Consider the following 21,577-nt stretch of genomic DNA (forward strand, 5'->3'; position numbering starts at 1 on the left):
GATACAAATGAGCTTACTTACAAAACAGAAATAAACTCACAGACACAGAAAACAAACTATGGTTTCCAAAGGGGAAACGGGGTGTGCAGGGAGGGATAAATTAGGAGTTTGGGATTAACAGATACACACTACCGTATATAAAATAGACAAACAACAAGGCCCTACTGTATAGCACAGGGAACTATATTCAATATCTTGTAATAACTTACAGTGGACAAGAATCTGAAAAAGAATATATACATCTGAATCATTTTTCTGTACACCTGAAACTAGTACAACACTGTAAATCAACTATACTTCAAGAAAAAAAAAGATATGAATAGCCCCTTGGCTTCCGATGGCACGAGAACAGCGCGCCCACCCAAGGGCAGACAGGGACTGAGCGCTGGGCTCCACCACGCAGGCCGGGAGAGCTCAACAAAAGAGAAGATGGGGCCATCAGGGGGCCAGGCGGGATGCCAGGAAACCAGCTTCCCAGGACAAGTAAAGAACACATCTCAAGGAGGGAGCGAGCCACTGTGTCCAGTGCCACTCAGGAGATGAAGGCTGAGACTCGACTGTCTCATGAGGCCTGCCTCTAAATTGGAGTTACGTTCATATGGCATCTCCTTATAATGATGTCTTCCATATAATAACTCCAAGATAAATGAAGAAACTTGGAACAAGTTTAAGTTTCTTGAACTGGGCAAAAAGAAATAACAGTTACAGGATATTAAAGTAAAAGTTAAGAGGCAGAAATAAAAGACAATAGCTCAACAACAGAAAAATGTCCATCTTTCAGACTCATCTTTGTGGGGTTTTTTTTCCCTGAAGGTGTTCCTTTTTTTTTTTAAATTGAAGTACAGTTGATTTACAATGTTGTGATAGTTTCTGGTGTTTGTGGTTTTAAAAATAAATTAAATTCCATGCAGTCAGCATATATCAGATCACAGGCCAGGCAATAACACCAGTGCAATCTACATGGAATGAGAATCTTCCACTCTTCCTTTCCACCACAATAAGCCAAGGAGAGCTCTCACTAAACTGCAGGACACTGGACATGGGCCGGCTGCCCCTTACAGTCCTTTCCTCCTGAGCTGAAGCCCAAACATCAGGGCTACTGGAAGTCTGGTAACTGAGTGGCATTTTTTGAATCCTTGCTTATTTATTTTTTTATTTTTTTGCGGTACGCGGGCCTCTCACTGTTGTGGCCTCTCCCGTTGCGGAGCACAGGCTCCGGACGCGCAGGCTCAACGGCCATGGCTCACGGGCCCAGGCGCTCCACGGCATGTGGGATCTTCCCGGACTGGGGCACGAACCCGTGTCCCCTGCATCGGCAGGTGGACTCTCAACCACTGCGTCACCAGGGAAGCCCCGCTGCTTATTTTTAAACAAATGGAAAGCTAATCAAATCACCACAAAGCTTTTAAGTTTTATTTCCCTAGTTTTTTCCTACAGAGGCAGTCAGGCGCCCAATGAGAAGAGTCCATCTTGACTTTTAGAGATTAACTACTTAACTGCAGACAAATTAGTCAAATTTAGATTAGAATTAGTATATCAAAGAATCATATCATGAAGAGTTACTATCAGCATTACCAAAACTAGGAATCTTTTAAATCTTTTTAATATAGAGAAGCGAGAAAAATGCATGTATCAGGGAATCAACCTTAAATTTTTTGCGATACACTGAACAAAGTCAACATTTGCCCTAGAAGCCTTAAGAAGAGGTACAAAACAGTAAAATGAAACGCAAGCTTTGGCCCATGTGACTTTTCCTTCATAACTGAAGAAATAATCTCTTTCAAAATGGACAGATAAGGTACTTTATTGTCACAAAACAACTGTTGCTCAATGCCACCAAATTAGCTGCTATTACAGATTTTAGTGCATGTCAGTACTGCAGCCGGAATGAAATCTTGTTTCTTCCGGGCATGGAGTTTTTTCTCTTCAGGTATCCTTCCATCTATTTTTCATGTTAACATGTTTGAAGCTTATTTAATTTTACCACTGAGAGTTTTGAGAGACAGCCAGACAGAACAATCCTCAGACAGTTCTAAATTTAGAAAGAAGTGGGTTCTTAAATGGTTTATCAAAATCAAGTTTGGGCTAAATGCAGTTTTGCATGTATTAACTTATTTACTTACTTTATTTTACTTTTATTTTGCCACACAGCATGTGGGATCTTACCCCTACCAGGGACTGAACCCATGCCCCCTTCAGTGGAAGTGCAGAGTGTTAACCACTGGACAGCCAGGGAAGTCCTATATTTAGCTATATTTTAAGTTAAAGCCAGACTTACATCTCAGTTGCTTTTGAGGATGCAAAAGTTTGTAGATCTTTTTTATTTTTTCATTTTCTTCTTTTTTTTTTTTAATGGAAAGCCCTCATTCTAGTTGATAAGAATTTATTGATGACACAACTTTAGAAATGCGACTCACTGGTATGTTCCTGGTGGTTTGAAATTACAGGAGTCTGGATGTGGTCAGCAATGAGGTATGGGTGCTCAATAGGGTAACGGCCACGTAGAAAAGGTTTCCCGCCAGAAAGGTAATGGGCTGGGCTTCAGGTGGGGATGCGACCAGCAGTGAAAGGCCTTTCTATAAGAAGAGGCTCCTTGTCATTCTCACCTGTGTACACGAGCAGGCACGTCAGGGAACAGACCAGCTCCACGGCCAGGGTGGCCAGAATGAGGTCCAGGTACAGCGCGCTGGGCTCGGGGAAGGAGTGCTGCAGGCAGAGCAGGAAGAGTAGCGCCGTGTTGCCTGCGGGGAGGAGACGCAGCATGCGTGTGTGCGTGGGCGGGGCGGAGTCCCGGAGCCCGCGCCGCTGCCCCCGGCGCAGCCCCCGCAGGGGTACCGCGAGGGCGCGGGCACCCACCCAGCTACGCGGCGACCAAGGAAGGTAGAGGATGGAAATCAAACGTAACACGGCTAAGAGCAAATGATGCCCCATGACACAAATACGTAAGAATCTGGACTTTTTTAAAACTCAAGGAGTGAGTTTCTACGAGGACCCGGTGGCCCCTTCTGGTCATGCAGCACAGTAAAGGACGCAGCGAGTATCCAGAAAAAAACCGGGCACACGCTGCTGACCTTGGACAGATGACCTAACACCTCCACTCCTCGTCTGAAAAATGGGGTGACAATAAATATGAGCTGTTTCCCCCCTGCTCAGCATATCCATTATTTATTTTTGAAGACCATTTTAACCTCATTCTGCACTTACAGTCTGAAGACTGTCAAAGAAAAGTTTAGGGGCAGAAGTCATTCCTGTAATGTTTTACCTTAGAATTTCCTAAAACTAACATATTTATCCAAGTCTGATCAAGGCTGGCGAGATGTTCATTTGATTTACCTTCTGCTTCTTGGTACAAAGGGATGACTGTGAGCCAAAGAACCCTGTTTAAATAACCTATCAGAAGTCCCTCTACACAAAGCAGTGGTCCAGCACAAATCCCTACGCCCTCCCCTTACACTCACAAATGTCACAGTGTCTTAGCATGTTGACCAATAGCTCAATTTATGAATTAGTTTTGTGTATAAGACAAATATAACTTTACAGCTTTAGGGAGAGGAAAAAACTAGGGAAAAACCTCTGCAGGGAAAGTGAACACACAGTTTCCAGAGGATTTCTGATGCCCTGAGCAAGGCCTGTGTCAGCAGTGTGGCAGGTCACAGGGTGAACTTGCAGGCTGGCAGCAGAGACTGCAGAAGTAAGACATTCCCCTGAATGATAAGCACTGTGGACATCATGAGAGCACCCTGCCCAGCACCATGTCTCCAAGGGTCAAGTTTTCGCTTCAATGAAAAGAACAAATATGCAACTTGCTATGCAGCTAATAACATTTCATAGAGTTCAGGATGTATTTCGATCTAAGGAAGGAGAACAGGTAAATCAGATAAATATTTTCAACTTATTTGGAAGGAAAGCAAAGCCCCTTCTCCCATCTCCACAAACTAAAGTAAAATCAATTTATTTTTCTTTCTGCAGAGAACAACAAGCATCAGGATGAAGCCAGACAATACCCAGCAATACTATCACAGGCAAAAAAAAAAAGAATGGTCACACCCTTCGGATTAGCTGGAAGTTCTATACCCTCATAGATTTACCTTCTTCTTCTTCAAGTAAGAAAAAAAATCTTTAAAGAAAATAGAAACAAAGTAAACACCTGCCCCAATTCTCCTGGATTTTCTGGGTCCTTATATGAGTAACTTAAAAGTGATGCTGTCTGTGATTAAACTGAGGGTCCAATTGTTTAGAAACAGACTGTGATTAAGGGTCACATGTGTAGCAATAATTTGAAAGTCAGAGGAAAGGCAAAGATTAGACAATCTCTTGGTGGGCCTCAAAAATACTATTTCCAGACCATCAGTGGAGAAACTGAACATTATTTTGGTCAGTATACAAATAGGTTTCTGCTTTTCTCTTTGTCAGAGGCGCAAAGCTTATAGGGACATCTTCTGGCCAAAAACAAGTACTGCAATCAGCAGTAGAAGTAGAAACCGCACTCTTCCTCAGGGGGCAGTAAAGGCCGCCCCTTGGAGGTGCTTCAAGACCAGCCACTCCAATACAATGCTTCTTTCTCTGCAACCGCTGGGCCCTCCCCCCATTTACAGCCTCGCTGAGCAGATGAACTCAGAGCCTGCCCTTTAAGAAAATGCACTACCAGAACACAGGAAAAACATTAAATTCTGTAGAGCTGTTTTTCTAGGGAAAAATTAATTTCTAATTTGGTTTCAAAATGTTCAAACATTTATTCTGGACTCAAATTGAAAAAGAGGGCTTTTTAGAAAAGGTAGAAACCTTGACAATTAGGCAAAAATACCTAAAGAAGTTCAATTTAATTCCATTAAGCCTTTAAATTGTCTGCATCCTGGATGGACTTTCTGACCTTGTCTTCATAAATTGTTTTCCAGGTTTTCTGCTTTAGTAATACATCTTATTATACAACAGTCTTTCTCTTACTGCGGGAAAAGCACTGAGCTTCATTTAAAATAAAACAATCCCCTCTTATCCTACAAGTATCAACTAGCGTCAGCTGTATATCTCCTTGCGATGAGTAAGTCTCCAGTATCAAAAGGGGGAAAAAGTCCACATTTCACACAGGGGTACCTTGATCATAATGAAGGGGACAGAAAATGCTACCCCAAAAAATGCCTCCTTTGTCTTAAGGATTATTTTAAGCTGATTATTTTTAAGAAACGGCAGACACAGATGAAGCTCTGAAAACCAAGTAGGAATTACCTTTTATAAGAGACATTTACAATTATAAGGGAAATCTCCATTTGTAAGGTTATATCCCTCTCTGTACCAGGATGACTCTAAATCTCTAGAAACTCTAATCAATGCAGAAGGCAAGCATAATAAACTTACCCTTGTTTACTGTGCTTTTCCTGGTCACCTCCCAGAACTATCGCCCCTCCCACAACCCTCCCCATCTTCTTTGGTCTTTAGCTGGAGATAATATTTAAGAGGGTGGCTTAGGCCATTGTGGAGTTACTCTGCTTTCCTGGGTCTCTCCCATGTATACAGGAGGTATAATGTTATTAAACTTCTATTCGTTTTTCTCCTGTTAATCTGTCCTTTATTGGTGGAATCTCAGGCAAGAACCTAGAAGGGCAGAGGGAATATTTTTCCTCCCTTACATAACAAATACAGATTTCAAAGGGAAATATAAGAAAAACTTCAAGACATTAAGATGATCCTAATTTTAGTGGCCACGTCACTCTCACAAAAATGAAAGCATGTATTTGATTATAAAATCAAACTTAACATTTTCTTTCTGCTGTCATTTATTACACTCAAGCAAGCCACCGAATAGCTGAGTGAGACAACTGGGCTTACCAGTGGAGTGTATCATCAGCGCAAGGCTTTTAAGATGGCTTGTTGACCGGTAGATCTTGTTATAGCCTCGGTTTCTTACTTTGCTGTGGTGATACTGGATGTATCGTTCAAGGAGGAAATGCAGAATCCACAAAATAACTTTTCCGAGGATTATGACTGTCTGAGCTTTCAATGGGTTGGTATAGTTTCCTGGGCACTTGTCCTCAATTGGATTGGGGTAAGAACAAAGCACACCTGTTAAAAATGCTAAAATAACAAACACAATCTGGTGGAAAGGAAAACAGTAGAATTAATATTCAATATTTGGATTTAAGAAACAATAATGACCATCCCCAGCACATATTCTTATACCTATGACTTTCAGTATCCTACTTTTATGAGTTTAAAAATACTTTCTTTTTTGCCATTTTTACAAACTTTTTAAACAGATAATCTGGAGAAAAATTTGCAGAAAATTTGGGAAACAGATAAAATCACAAATAAAATAAAAATCACCCCAAATCCCATCTAACAAAGATGAGTACTTAATGTTAAATTCAATTTCCTGCCCACTTCTCTTTTATTAAAAAGAGTAAAAACAGTTAATTTAGCACCTCAAAACTAAATAATAAAAATCGTGAATTAAAAAAGTTTATTTCAGTTTTAAGAGAACAAGAATAACTATCCAATTAGATTGGCAAAAATTTAAAAGATTGATGTCAACATATGGGCAAACAGACAGCCTCATAAAATGCTGACTGGTCTGGGAAGTGCTGCTGAAAAATAATTTGGAAATATCTTGACCCAGAAATCCTACCTTAGGACCCTATCACTCAGAAGTAAAAGCACAGTACCTAGGATATATGGACACATATATTTACTGCAGTGTTCTCTGTATTTGAAAAAAACTGTAAATTGCCCAAGTATATGTATGCATCCATAGCAGAATATTTGAATAAATTAAGGTATACCCACTCACATAATAGAATGTTATTCAGCTATAAAAGAATTAACTAGGCAACTTCCCTGGTGGCACAGTGGTTAAGAATCCTCCTGCCAATGCAGGGGACATGGGTTCAATCCCTGGTCTGGGAAGATCCCACATGCTATGGAGCAACTAAGCCTGTGTGCCACAACTATTGAGCCTGTGCTCTAGAGCCCACGAGCCACAACTACTGAGCCCTGGTGCCACAACTACTGAAACCCACATGCCTAGAGCCCGTGCTCAACAACAAAAGAAGCCACTGCAATGAGAAGCCCGTGCACCACAATGAAGAGTAGCCCCCGCTCTCGTCACAACTAGAGAAAGCCCAAGTGCAGCAACAAAGACCCAACACAGACAAAAAAAAAAAAAAAAAAAGAATTAACTAAAGCTCTATGTATTAGTTTGGGTGGATACCTATGATATGTTAAGATTAAAGAAAGTAAGGTGTAAAGTAGTAGTTCAAAGTGTGATCTCCAGACCAGTTAGAAATGTAAATTTTCAGGCCCCAAATCAAAATCTCTGGGCGTGTGGCGAGCAGCCTGTAGTGTAATAAGCCTGCCAGGGTATCTGGTGCATGCTCAAGTTTGAGGAACACTGCTGTTGAGTAATAAATACTGTATTATCCAATCTTTTCTTTTCTGGAAATGGGGGACATCCTTTTATAACGTGGTAATCTTTTTGTATGCATTTGTATGAACTTAACAAAAGACACTGAAAGAGATACAGTGAACTGACCCCATTTATTAACTCAGGGAGAAGGGGTGAAGCAGAGAAAAGGGAAGATTATATCTTTGTATACTCTGGTAATGTTTTACTTGTTAACCATAAGGCAGTATTATTCTATAATTTTTAAAAAATCAAAGAAAATTTTAAATGCTGTCATTAGCATCCATCACCAAGCATCCAATAGCAGCCAATCTTAGCATGTAATAAGTCTATTTAAAATTTATGTGGTTTGTCAAGAGCAGTAATATTTGCTATAGCAGCTCAAGATGCACATCCTCATAAAGTAAAAGTGGAAAAGTCAACATATTCCCTCTACTGTAATATACTGTACATTGAACCCAACTGATCCATTTTATACAAAGTAGTATATAAAGACATTAGTTTTTCTTGTTCTTTAACATAAGATTTTCTTAGTCCTAAAATTAGGGCAATCAATCCCACAGTACTGAAGGCAGGCAATTTAACACAAAAAGTTTTTTTTAAGTGGTGTGTGTGTGTACTGTACATACATAAAGAGTATTTATACTCTTTATATAATTTATAATTATATAATTTATAAATTATATCAATACAAAGAGGCACAAGGAAAGAAGCGCTTCAGCTGCTATTTGGGGATCAGGAAGCCATGGCAGAATCAGGCCACTTACTAGATCTACATGAGGAAAACAGGTGCACCTCTGTCCTCAATGCACTCAGTTCTGAGCGCAAGTCTTCCACAGTGCACCTCACTGGAGCAGCAGCTGGGCCAGTCCTCAACCACATCCACCCCCTCATGAACACCCAAGGAGTGGCGAGAATCTGCCTTCATCTTTCACATTGCTGCAAAGAACAACTACAGCCCCTAGTGTTTGAGACTGCAGTAACCAAAATGAGGAAATAATTAACAGACTTGGAGCAGAGCCCCCAGTAAGCCTACAAGACCATTCATACATGTGTCTTGTTTTGTTTTTATGACGTTGAACTTTATTTATTTTTATTGAGGGATATAATTGACATAACACTGTATAAGTTTAAGGTGTGCAATGTGTTGATTTGAAACATTCGTATATTGCAAAATGATGGCCACCGTAGCTTTAGCCAACACTTGTATCATGTCACATAATTACCATTTCTTTTTTGTGGTGAGAGCAATTAAGATATCTAGTCTCCTAGCAACTTTGAAATTTATAATATTAGTGTTGACTATAATCACTATGCTATGCATTAGATCTCCAGGATTTATTTATCTAGTGGTTGCAACACACATTTTTAAAAATCCCCAGACATTTGTAATTTTATCATATAAAACACGGGGCAACAGTACACTGATTTCTCTGCTTAACACTATTTCCTAGGTGTAAATAAATAGATAAATTTCCATGTCAACATACGTAGATTTATTTGTATCTTTTTTTGTTTTTATAACTTAAAAAGTAATACATGCATATGATAAAAAAAATTCAAATAGTACAAAAAGTAAACATTAAAATATATTAGGTGTCCCTTCCATTGACGCGCTCAGTGCAACTAGCATTAAAAGGGTCTTGTGGGGCTTCCCTGGTGGCGCAGTGGTTGGGAGTCCGCCTGCCGATGCAGGGAACACGGGTCCGTGGCCCGGTCCGGGGGGATCCTACATGCCGCGGAGCGGCTGCGCCCGTGAGCCATGGCCTCTGAGTCTGCGCGTCCGGAGCCTGTGCTCCGCAGCGGGAGAGGCCGCAGCAGTGAGAGGCCCGTGTACCGCAATAAATAAATAAATAAATAAAAATAAAAATAAAAAATAAACTAAAAAAAGGGTCTTGTGAATGCTTCTGGAAATATTCTATTACAGAATACAGGAATAAACGTTAAAAGTTTCCAGTACCAATTCCAATGTGTTTGTGGGGGGGAGGGGACGGCGGAGGGGGGCGGCAAATCTCTGACACCAACTGGGAGCTCAACTAGTGAAATGGGTGTCTTGATGAAGACAGCTCAACTCAATTCTGACACTACCTGGAGAGAGCATCAGATCCCATGGGTTGAAGGCTCAGTCCCACAAGACTGCCCTCACTTCAGATGCTAACTGCAAGTCCAAGTTGTCACCAGTGCTTCTTACCCACTGGCTACAAATCAGAGGTTCCCACAACCCCCTCCTTGGACTTTAGATAACGCTTGCAAATCCAGGTTGTTACCTGCACTTCTGACTGACAGGCTGTAAATCAGAGGTTCCCATCAACTCCTTCTTGGGTTCAATTAGTTTGCCAGACTGGCTCACAGAACTCAGGAAACCTGTTTACTCAACACATTACCAATTTATTACAAAGAATATTAAAAGATACAAATCAATAGTCCGATGAAGACATACTTCCTGCCAGTTCCCAAACAAAGGAGCTTCTGTCCTGGTGGAGTCTGGGGCCCTGGCAGTGGTTCATAACAAAGTGTTCTAGCTCACCAACCTGGAAGCTCTCTGAACCTCCTCCTTTTGGGTCTTTATGGAGGCTTCATTACATAGGCCTGGTTGATTAAATCATTGGCCATTGGTAGATGATTTAACCTCCAGCCCCTTTCCCATCCCCAGAGGCCAGGGCGTGGGACTGAAAGTTCCAACCCTTTGTTCCTGCTTGGTTCCCCTGGCAACAGTCCCCATCCTTAGGTGCTTTCCAAAGTCACCTCACCAACATAAATACAGCAGTGGTGGAAAGAGGTTGTTATGAACATCAAGACACCCATTTCACCTTTATGACTTTGAAGTGATTTTAGGGACTGAGGACAAAAGACCAAAAATTATAACAAAAGATGCTCCCATTGCTCTTATCACTCAGGAAATTCCAAGGGTTTTGGGAGCTATGAGCCAGAAACCATGGATGAAGATCAAAGACATATGAGAACTATATTTTGATCATCTGAATGACCAAATATATTTCTTATAAGTCACAACATCACCCATATACACACTTGTCTCAACACCCTTTTAAAATGTACAAACAGGAACATTCTGTACACACCACTGTAAACCTCATTTTTTTCCATTCAACAATGAACCGTGAAGGGTACACATCCACCCCAAGTTTCTCTCCTAAGTTTCTCTTTTAATATTGTATAAGCATTCCTTCATATGGACAGGACATACAAAGCATCTTCTGGATGGTGGCAGATTGCAGTTTCCTCATATTACAGACAACACTGCTATCATAAACGATATCCTTACATGTGTGCAAATATGTCTACAATAAATTATTTGAAGTAGAGATATGAGTAAAAATGTATGCACACTTTAAATGTTAATAGATATAGCCAAACTGCCCTCTGAAGAGGTTATAAATTTTTGAAAAACATCGCCTTTGGATGGATCACTTTCTCCCAGTCAACTTACATGTATCAACAAGAGAAGATGTGCAATGATGACTGTAGGAAGAGCCTGGAATCTGGGCCTAAAATGAGCATGTAATGAGTGATGTGGGAGATGCTGGGTGTCCAGAAGGGGGTCATCTTCAATACTTTGGATGAGATCCAAGGAACCCTGAGGTGCAGAAAAAAGCAAGCTATAATCACCACTCTCTGGATTATGTTTCCAAGACAAATCTACTAAACTATAAAGCTTTAAAATTTATTACACAAATTATAGGCAAGAAAACACACTCCCTACCTAAAGCTAATTTTGAAAAAATACCATAAACTTCTTGATGACTACTGTAAACTGGTAAAAACAATTATTAAAACAAGTAGAAGAAATCTTAATTCTTTATCTCCAAATGAGGTAAGTCAAAATGAGATTATGTATAAATAATCTCATTAATTATCAATTATTAATCTCAAATAATTTTCTTCAAGCCCTCAAAACTTAGATATTGATTTATTTAACATTATACACACACACACACACACACACACACACACATATATTTACGTTTCTGGCTGTGCCATGCAGCATGTGGGATCTTAGTTCCCTTACCAGGGATCAAACCCGTGACCTCTGCAGTGGGAAGCGCAGTTTTAACAACTGGACCACCAGGGTAGTCCCCAACATTATTTATATTATTGATAAAAATTACATATGATTGCAATTCTTAAACTATATCTCAGTGTTCCACAAAATTTTGGAAAGCTGGTTGAGGCATTACTAAGAGGTCTTAAACAAACTTTCAATCATGAGAGAAATATGTTAGAGTGTTAATAGAAACAGATCACAGTGATAGACCCTCGAGGAGATTTCAGTTTGTAGATACCAGATTCTCAATGAAAACAACTAGTTGCAACGTCACTGAAGTAGCCAGCAAAGGCTGAGCTGCAACCTCAAAATCTTGTTAGTCATGTTTAAAGTTAGGGTCTTGACAGGAACAGCATCTTAGGTATCTGGTGCATAAAACAATCTCTCAGTCTCAGAGCCTTACTGAAAACTGTTACATATAAGGCACTGTTCCTGAGATAAAAGAATGTAAGACACAGTCCCTATTCAAAAGGAGATGACATTTTCATCGGGGAGGTTAGGATAAAGGCATGCAGGACTGAACAATATAAGAATGCAAAATAAAATATAGTGTGTGGCATATTATGGGGCAGTACATAATAAATTAGCAAATGAATAGCACAAATGATGCAAAAAATTTAGGTTAGATAATTGCACTAGAACAAGAGGGAAATGAAAATTTAGTGGGAAAAGGGGAAGCCTGAGAATTGGATTTGGAGACAGAGGATATGGGCTCTTCACTTTGGAAGGGGTAGAGAGGGGGACCAATGGTGTAAGGGCAGGCTGCTGTGCACCAGGATTATAAAGATAACACAGCAATCTGGGAAATGATCAGATCTGGAATGGGCTTCTCAATTTCCACTCCCAGACATTCAACGCTGCTGCAATTTTTTTTATTCAATGCCTAGAGAGCTTCCTGTTTAGTTTGCCATAACTCATGGAGCAATTCTGATGATTTCTATTCTCTTCAAGACTCCTTTGCTTCTAGTTTTCTCAGTTAGAGGCTGTCCCACCTCTACGGCTCTTCCCTTAACTAATGTCCATGAACCTCTCCATGCCATCCTTCCAGTCTCTGTGCCTCTTCATCCCTCCCCACCTGTCAAGTGTCTGTCTTAGCAAAAATGCTGCCTTCTCTGATGCCTCAATGCTGTTCCTTTTTCATCTGACATTGTAGTTTTTATTTCTGCAAGTTTGAGTGGGTTTGTTTTATATCTCCCATGTGTCTTTTTAACCTTTGGAACATACAGAAAACAGTTATAATAATTTTTTTAAATGTCCTTGTTTGCTATTTCTAGCATGTCATTTTTGAATGTTTTAATTGACTCATTATGTCATATTTCCCTGCCTCTTTGCATGCTTGATCATTTTTTCCACTTTATTGAGATATAATTAACATGTCATATTGTGTAAGTTTGCATACCATGAGTTGATTTGATACACTTATATATTGCAAAATGATTACCACCATAGCATTACCTAACACCTCCGCTAAATCACATAATTAGCAGTGCCTGGTAATTCTGGACTGGATGCCAGACATCGCAAAATTTACCTCTTTGGGTGCTGGACATTTTTGTATTCCTATATTACTGAGCTTTGTTCTGGGATTCAGTTAAGTCACTTGAAACAGTTTGATCTTTTTGGTCTTTCTTTTAAGGTGCTTTCTTAGGTGGGACCATACCATGTTTGGTCTAGTGCTAATTATTCCCCACAAGCGATGCAAGACCTTTCTGAAAACCTAATACCCTGTGATTATGAGGTTTCCACTCTGGCTGGAAGAACAGGCACTACTCCTGGCCCTGCATGACAGTACTGCTCCCTCCGGTCTTTCTGAGTGTTTTTTATCCCAGTCCTCAGGGAGTTTCCTTAGAGGCAGGAAGAACAGGACTCAGCTGAATACCTGAGGGGACTCTGCACCTCTTCCGAGCTCTCCCTCTGCGCAGCGCTCTCCTTTCTGGGTTTTCTGTCTTGTGAACTCCAGCTGCTTCGGTATCCCCAGATTCAGCTCCATCTCCTCAACTCGGGGTCTACTGAAGCCCCACTTGGTCCCCCTTCCTCTGCCCACCCCGAAAACTCTCTCAAGGCAGTGAGCTGGGGCAATCATATGGCTCATGTCATTTGCTTCCCATCTCTCCAAGATCACTGTCCTTCATCGCCTGATGCCTATGATCTCAACAAGTATTTTTTCATATATATTTTTTGTTTTGTTTCAATTTTTGTTTTTTTTTTTTGCTTTAAAATATACTCTTTATTTCTCCAATTATAAAAATAATACATCATCCAAACAGATAGCTTAGGAAGCACAAAAAATCACCCAGGAAAACGACAACAAAAGCCCCTCCATCCCACCAGCCAGAGACTGCTGGTGTCTGTGACAAAGGTGCACCTGAGGCCACGCACCACGTACAGATGATGCCTTTTAAGTCCGGGCAGAAGACAGAACAACTCACACTAGAAGGAAGGCTGCAGTAAGGCTCCAAAGTTTCTGCACATAGAACAGTGACCTTAAAGACTCCTCCCCTTGACCATTTTTGATGCTGCAGAGCCCCACCCAACGGGGGACAGAGGAAGAGCAAGTCCCGGCTCCCTGGGGACAGGGCTGGCCTCTCCTCCTCTCAGCCAGACGCCCACGTCCATGGCCACATGAGATGCCCCAGGGCTCCACGGGGCATAGCGGGGACTTGCAAGCAGGGACCCCGAGACTGTGGGTGCGACTACGCATTCCAGAGCAGGCAGCAGGAGACAGGGCTGGAGTCCCAGCTCTGCCGCCCACTGCCCTTGGACCAGGCAGTCTCTTGGGCTGGTCTCAGTTTCCTTGTCTATAAAATGGGAATAACGCCTACCTCATGGGCTCTTGAAGGGACTAAATAAAACATGAGAAGCAGGTCACAGCACTGGCACATCTCAAGGGTCAATAAATGTCACAGTACGCATCACTCCTTCCCATTAACCTGCTTCGTGTCAACCCTGTGGCTCTCATTTAAAAAAAAACTGTCCCTCTGAGAGCTGACCAAAGCCCGGGGGGTAAAGGGGAGGTTTATCCTATCCAGGGCCAACCTGAGTCTAGATCCAGCCAGGCCTGCCAGGTGACAAGAACCCATGAGCCAGGGGCCTGGACCCTGGACCAGAGAAAAGCAGACTGGTGAGGGCTCTGCCACGGCCGCGTTCACGCTGCAGAGCAGACAGGGCCCAACAAAGGGCGGGCCTGTGTGGAGGGGCCCCGTGGGGGGCACCGAGGCTACCCGGCAGATCTCGGGGGAAGGAAGCCCTTTCACCGGCCAAGCTGGAACCCTCCCTGCAAAACAATGAATCCCCCATCATTGTTTTGCCTTTAATCACATTTTTAAACACTTGACAAGCGAACATCTGTTCCCTGATGTTAGGTCTTTGTGCGTCTGTCATCCTCAAAATGAAAGTCCGGAACCTTCTGCACTAGTTTTAAAGTCAGGCTGGACGTTTAGTCATGAACAAAGCTGCTTAAATTTCCCTCTAATTCTAAGTCTTCATGAAGTTTATCATAAGTAGGGTCATCATAAGACAATTTCTGAATCATTCCAATCAACGATTCTAAGACCTTCATCTTTTTGCTGTCTTTCTCAGTGGCGTAGCCGTGCAGGAGACATCTCCAAGCAAAAGCAAAACCCTGGTAGCACCCGATCTCAGATCCGATTCTAGCTCCATGCAACGTGCCATACTGTCTTCCTTCAATCATACCCAAACTACTTCCTTCTTCATAGCCTTCCTGATAACCTTCCCCGTGAGACTGATCTTGGCAGGCGAAGTCCACTTCCAGTGGCGGCTGTGCCTGTTTTTTCATATATTATATACAGGTTTTTGGTTATTTCAGGCAGAAGGAAGGACAAGGTATCAAAGTGGTTCGAATAAGGTGTGCTTCACAAGGGCAGGACTCTACATTATACTATGTTCTTTGTACCTTTAGTACCTGATACACAGCAGGTACTCAATATGTGTGTTGAGTGAATGAAAGACGGCCCAACTTCTTGAACAGTTGGGATCTGGGAACTTTTTAAAAGGTAGCATTGAAACCCTGACTGTAAGACAATAGTCTACTTTATCTCCCACTCGTTCCCTTTCATGCACCTTCTCCTCTAGCCTGCATGAGCTTTCTGGAATGCCCCACAAATACCCTTTCTTATCTTTTTCAGAATCCAACTCATCTTTCGAAGTCCAACCAAAACTTACATTCTCTATAAAACTTGTCCTGCCAAGTGTTTTCTTCCTAGTTTAAAACTCCTAAAAAATTACTGCCCATAATATTAATTTGGAATATTTTTTATGCTGCCTTGTATTGTTTCATGTGTATGCCTTTTGTTTTCCCTGACTATCCTGAAGGGGCTGGGGACAATATGGTTTCTATGTCACTTATTCAATGTTCATGAAATACAATGTATTTGGTGACTACATCAAATACACTGCCCTTTGGAGCCTATAGGAAATGTGGGAAAACCATACAAACAGCACCCTCTGGAACTCACCATCTGCAAGTGAAGATAGCTGTTGTTTTTTCCACACCATCTCCTCCCTCTTCTTTTGTGACAATAGCTACTTCCTTTGGGGACCCAATGTCTACCTCTGCATTAAGTCTCAAGGGGAACATCCTTTGATGCTCTTCACCCTCCTCTGTCCTGGGGTGGTCATGGAACCAAAAAGGGCTGGGCCAATCCAACTCTCTCTCAGAGCAGCAAAGCAAACGGAGTCCATGGTTGAGGCGATCCATCCCAGGACAGATTCTGAAAGGACCCCTGTCTCTGGATCCTTTGAGCTGCCCTTGTTTGGATCCTTTCAGAGGCCTAGGTGTTCATCTACCCTATATCCTTTCAAATAAATCCCTTTCTTCCTTAAAGTAGCCACAATTGGTTCACCCACTTGCAAACAAAGAATCGTTAACTAAAAAGCCTTTGCCTCTTTTAACTCATTTAGGTGTCTGGGCCTAAGACATGGCACACAGTTTTTAGCTTACTACTGAGTGGTAGAAACCATACCCACAAAATACCAAAAGCAGGCGACTTGCTCCGATCTAAAGCTATGTAGCTATTGGTGAAACATTACTCTCCAACTGTTTGGTGAAACAAATTTCTAGGGTTGTACTAATCCTAACGCTAAAAGCTACAGACCCAAGAACCCTGGGGCAGCTTAGCACCAACCAAGAAGCATTTACTGCACACATTTTAATGAGTCTCTAATTTTCCTCTTACTCATTTTCTCCATACATTGTCAGTTCATGAATCTCACTCTTAAAAGATTTAGAAACAATCAGTTTTTCTTTAAATATAAATGAGTCTCAAATCTACTTCCAGGTGTTACAGTTAGCTTTCCATGTTCTCAACTGAAAAAAAAATAGAATTTTTTAGTCTTATCATTAGAAATTGTTCGGTCTTTATTTAGTCAAGATAATTGAACTATAGTCACTATTTGCACAAGAATCTAAGGTCTTGTGTAGGGCTGGAACTGTGTTTCATGTGTCTTGCCTGATGCACCTCATTCAGTGGTAGGATCACAGTAATATTCCTGTTAATCTATTAACTCAAATCAGTGCTTTAATATAACTATCAACTTTGCATTTTTCAAGAGCAAGAATTTTGTGCCAATGGGTAACCCAGTTAATTTTGGGCACAAATACATGCTTTTCCTAAAAATGTTTTAATACATTTAAGCAAAGATTTTTGCAATTAGTCTTCACTCTGTACACTATATACACTGTAACTAGTGCACTGGTTTTTTAATAATCTGGTTTGGATCCATCTAAGTAAAGAGATTTAAAAATCCCTTCACTCCTACCATGCCTCGATTCAAAACATCACGACATTCTTTTTCTCCAATGTGGGTTTTCGGGTGATGATAACGACAGGTCTGCCGCAGCCGCTCCAAGTCACAGCCCTCAGGGCCAAGGCCGGGACCCAAGAGGCCGGGGACTCGCCCCTACGCCAGGGCGTCCGAGCGACCCCGCGCCCTGGGCCCCGCGCGCACCTCGGGCCGCCCCAGTTCCGGGACTCGACACGCGCCCGCACGGGGCTGGCGCCCGCCCGGCCTTCCCCCAGGAAAATAAACCCGGGGCCGGCGTGGACCCCGACGCCGCCCCGGACCCCGACGCCGCCCCGGTGCCTCCTCCCACAACCCCGCGCCCGGGCAGCCCCGCGCAGGAGGCGCCCCTCCGACCAGGGCTGCCCCCACCCCCGTCTCCGCCCAGCGCGCCCAGCACCGGAAGAGTGGGCTCCGGGCCTGTCGCTCGCCACCAGCATCCGCGAACTCACATCCTCCATACTGCCCGCCGGCGGAGGCCGCAGCCCTACCGCCCAGCCTTCGCACCTGCGCCTGGCACCGCCTTCCGGGACCCGCCCCGGGACCCGCCCCTCGCTTTCAATTAGCCGAGGCGCAGAGGGCGGACCCCTCTTCCTCGCTCCAGGGCTCCACGGCCAACGGCCTTCCCGGACCCGCCCCCTCGCTCCCGATTGGCAGAGGGGGCAGGATGGCAGGATGGACTGGCCTCGCCTCTCGCTTACTATTGGCAGATGCCCCGACACCTAGATCCGGAATGGCCGAGGAGGAGGGGGACGTTATACTCCCTGAAGGCCAGCCTCCGGCCGCCGCTGCCTCTGGGAACGCTGCTGTGCCTGGGGATCCCGTAACTTGCGTTCGCGTTCTAGGTTGGCCGGAGATTTGGGCACCAAAGGATGCATTCCAAATCCAAGAATCGAACTGTTTTCGGCCGCCACTTGCTTCTTTGTAAAACATTAACTTTTCTCCGTCGTGCTTAATTATTGTTTGCAGCACAGCTCCGTGCACAGAACCAGCGGTGGAATCCCAGGTTCCTATTTATAGCTCAAAATTCCACCTGCAGAGGGACACGAACAGAATAAAGACTGATTTCCAGGACATACAGTTTTCACCAGAGGGACAGGAGGCAATAAGGAATTTTTAGGGCTTTCTCTCTCTCTCTTTCTTTTTTTTAAGTGGAATTGAAAAAGAAAATTTTATGACATTTTTTCTGAAAATACACGATCGTTGTAAAACTGTAAGGAAAGTAAAATTTTCTGTTAATACCAGTCCCTATGCTGATACTACAATACATACACTTTCATAGTTTTTAATGCTTATTTGTACATTGTGTATGGTGTAATCTTGTTTATACCGTTGGTGAAATAAAATCATTTAAGTAGCAGCAAAGAAAAAGATGGTGTAAGACTCCACTTGATCTTTAAAATCTCATGAAAATTTTAAATCTTTAAAATTTCCTGAGATTCTATGAATTATTTCTTAAGAGGCTTGTCTAAATGTGCATTTCCCCCAACATTTTATTTAAAAAAATTTCAAACCTAGGGAAATGTTGAAAGACTAGTACAGTGAACATCCAGGTACCCTTCACATTGATTCAACAGTGGTTAACATTATGCCAACAGTTAGTTGCTTTGTGTGAGGGTGCATGCTTGTGTGTGTGTCACACATTTTTTAACTGAAGCATTTGAAAGTAGGTTGAGGACATAATGAAACTTCATTCCTAAATACTTCATTGCTAAAAATAAGGACATTTTCCTACCTAACTACAATTATATTATTACACTTAAGAAAACTAATAGTAATTCCATATTTGCAAAAAATTTCCAAATTGTCCCCCAAATGTCTTTTTTGCTGCTTTTATTTCCATCATCTAGGATCCAATCAAGGTTCACACACTACATTTAGTTATTATGTTGACATGTATTTTAACAGGTATAGTAAACTGTAAGCCAGGGTTCTGGAATTAGTCATGGAGGTTTGAATTCTGCATCTTACTAAGGGAGTGATCTTTAAGTTCTCTAGGGCTCAGTTTCCTCATTTGTAAAAATGGAACTGTTACTATTTCTAATTTCAGAGAGCTATTTGACTAAATGAAATATGCATGTAATGCTCTTGTACAGTGTGGTCTCTACAAAGCACTCAGCAAATATTAGTCACATTTTTGTCTAATTCAAGTTTTTGAAGTATTATTAACATACATAGTCACTGTTTTAATAACACATTAAAATACTGTTATTCAAATCGTTCAGCAAGTCTTTTTTCCAAAGGTCAACATTTTTCAAAATAAAAAAAGTTGGAGGTGTTACCAAGTCCAAGATTGTACTGCTTGCTGCACAGCAGGCCAATAAATCGAGAGACGAGTTGTTGGGGCAAGGAACACCAACTTTATTCGGAAAGCCAGCCAAACAGGAAGATGGTGGACTAGTGTCCCAAAGAACCATCTTGCCTGAGTTAGAATTCAGGCTTATTTTATATTAAAAGAGGAGGGAGGAAAATCAAACACTTCCTGGTTCCCATCAGCCTCTGGAGGGGAATGTGTTAATTTCTTCCTCCCTGCAGTCATTCACAGGTGGGCCTGGTCAGGATGTTTCCTGTGAGCTAAACAAAGGTATTTTAGCTTAATGCTCATTACCTGAGAGGCAGGGTTCCCAGAGATGGGCCATTATGTATAATTTAAGCTTATAGGCAACATCCCTTTAGTGATTAACTTAGAATACAAAGGTTCTTGCCTATTACAAGGGGACAAAGATGATGGTGTACTTGATAGGTTAAAGGACTTGCTTACACTTTAGGGTAGAAATAATCTATGATTACCCAGTATAAACCAGGGGGAGCAACGGTCTTAAGAAATAGAATTCTGAACTTCATGAGGTTTTATTGGAGTGGGTTGGTGGGGAGTGAGGTTGTCAGGTTAAGAGGTGTGCTTCCGTAGGAGACCTCGACTTCCAGGAATAACAGTGAGTGGGGGAAAAGGGTGCTCTATGGAAAGGTAAGAGTGAATATTTAGAAGGAAGAAGTAGAACAAGCTTATCTTTGCCTCACCAATTTGTGTAGGCCTAGACATGCAGGAGTAGGTGCTATGTCACGTTACTGTGTCTGGGTCAGAAGTTAGAAATAAAGAGAAATATATAATTGCCGCTAAAAGTCATCAATACCCATACTAAGGGAATATAAGCAGAAACAATGGGTTAGGTACAGGAATATGGTTCTGTGGAATTCTGTCCGAAAGGCAGCCTCCAAATTGTGTTTTTATAGAACCAAACGCATATATGATAGGTATGGGGAATTAAAACTTAGTCATCATCAGGAAAGATGATTAAAATCTTATGTCTACATAATGCTCTAGTGGTAGACAAAACAAGTTAAATAAACATAGCCCTATGAAGAAATTATATTTATAAAAGTGTCTGACACTTCGTATTTGCATGATTAAAATATTTTTGGTGAAGATTCTTGTACTTGTTTACCTATGAGGAGTAAGAGGAGAGCAGAGAACCTGTCTTTCGGCTAAACAGTTCACCTGGTAAAGATTCAGGTCTGAAGTGCCATCTTTCCTATGAGTGTTGTCACCATTTATACAGTTCCAAGCACAGTGCTTAGCCCCTATCACAGATACTACAGTGTTAATAATATCTCATTTTTTCCAATGTCAAAACACAATGTGTCCTTAATTCACTGTAACTTCCATTTGTCAACGAAAAATTAATGTTGATCTAACAAAGAAATGGAAGATTTTACTCGAAACAAAGTGAGGATTATAAGCCAGGAACAGCCTCTCAGAAAGCTCCAAAAACTATTCTACCCATTAAAAGTCAAAGCATAGTTACATAATGTTTTGAGACAGAGAGTTGTCCATCAAATGACATACATATTACCGACAGTTTACACAATCCAGGTGTATACATACAAAGCGAGTAGTGGGTCATGGGTCACTGTGGCCCCTTACAACATTAAGAAGGAACGTTATCTTTTAAGGAGTTGTCTTGTTGGTGCTAGGAGAATGTTGCTCTTTATGGTTGAGCAGATATTTCTGCCAATGGAGAGGTTTGTTTGATGAACAATGCAGACACACAATGCACAGTGAGGGGAGATAGGAGGCCAAAAGGCAGAGAAAATTTTTTATGCTTAAATTTTTCTTGTCTTGCCATAAAATACAAATTTTATTTCACACATTTTTCAGCTTAATATATCTAGTATCATGTATTATGCAAACGATAGGTACCTAATTAATATTTATCATTGATTTTAAAGTGAGATCTCTTTACTCTCTTTCACAATTGTGACATTTTCACAATTCTCTTAAGTTTCCCTGTACTTCACGAATGCACATATTCTAAATTCTGACT

The 21,577-nt window shown here is 41.7% G+C and overlaps 1 protein-coding gene across 5 annotated transcripts in view; it reads right to left on the reverse strand.

Annotated features, from left to right (window-relative positions):
• TMEM192 (transmembrane protein 192) overlaps window positions 1-17,800 on the reverse strand; it is a 37,177-nt gene extending 19,377 nt beyond the window's left edge. The window contains exons 1-5 of one of the 5 annotated variants that reach the window (XM_089912284.1): window positions 17,235-17,539; window positions 13,336-16,782; window positions 10,842-10,988; window positions 5,824-6,088; window positions 2,607-2,741 (exon numbers count right to left, since the gene is read on the reverse strand). In XM_089912284.1, the coding sequence (XP_089768410.1) occupies window positions 2,607-2,741; window positions 5,824-6,088; window positions 10,842-10,988; window positions 13,336-13,548 (760 nt within the window). In that variant the 5' untranslated portion in view covers window positions 13,549-16,782; window positions 17,235-17,539. The other 4 variants (XM_089912285.1, XM_022561652.2, XM_022561653.3 and 1 more) reach the window with 4 other exon arrangements.
• Window positions 17,801-21,577: the final 3,777 nt, after the last annotated feature.

Source organism: Delphinapterus leucas, chromosome 5 (genome assembly GCF_059928025.1).
Source record: "Delphinapterus leucas isolate spDelLeu-1000000601 "Yukka" chromosome 5, BTC_Dleu_Yukka2, whole genome shotgun sequence".
NCBI lineage: Eukaryota > Metazoa > Chordata > Mammalia > Artiodactyla > Monodontidae > Delphinapterus > Delphinapterus leucas.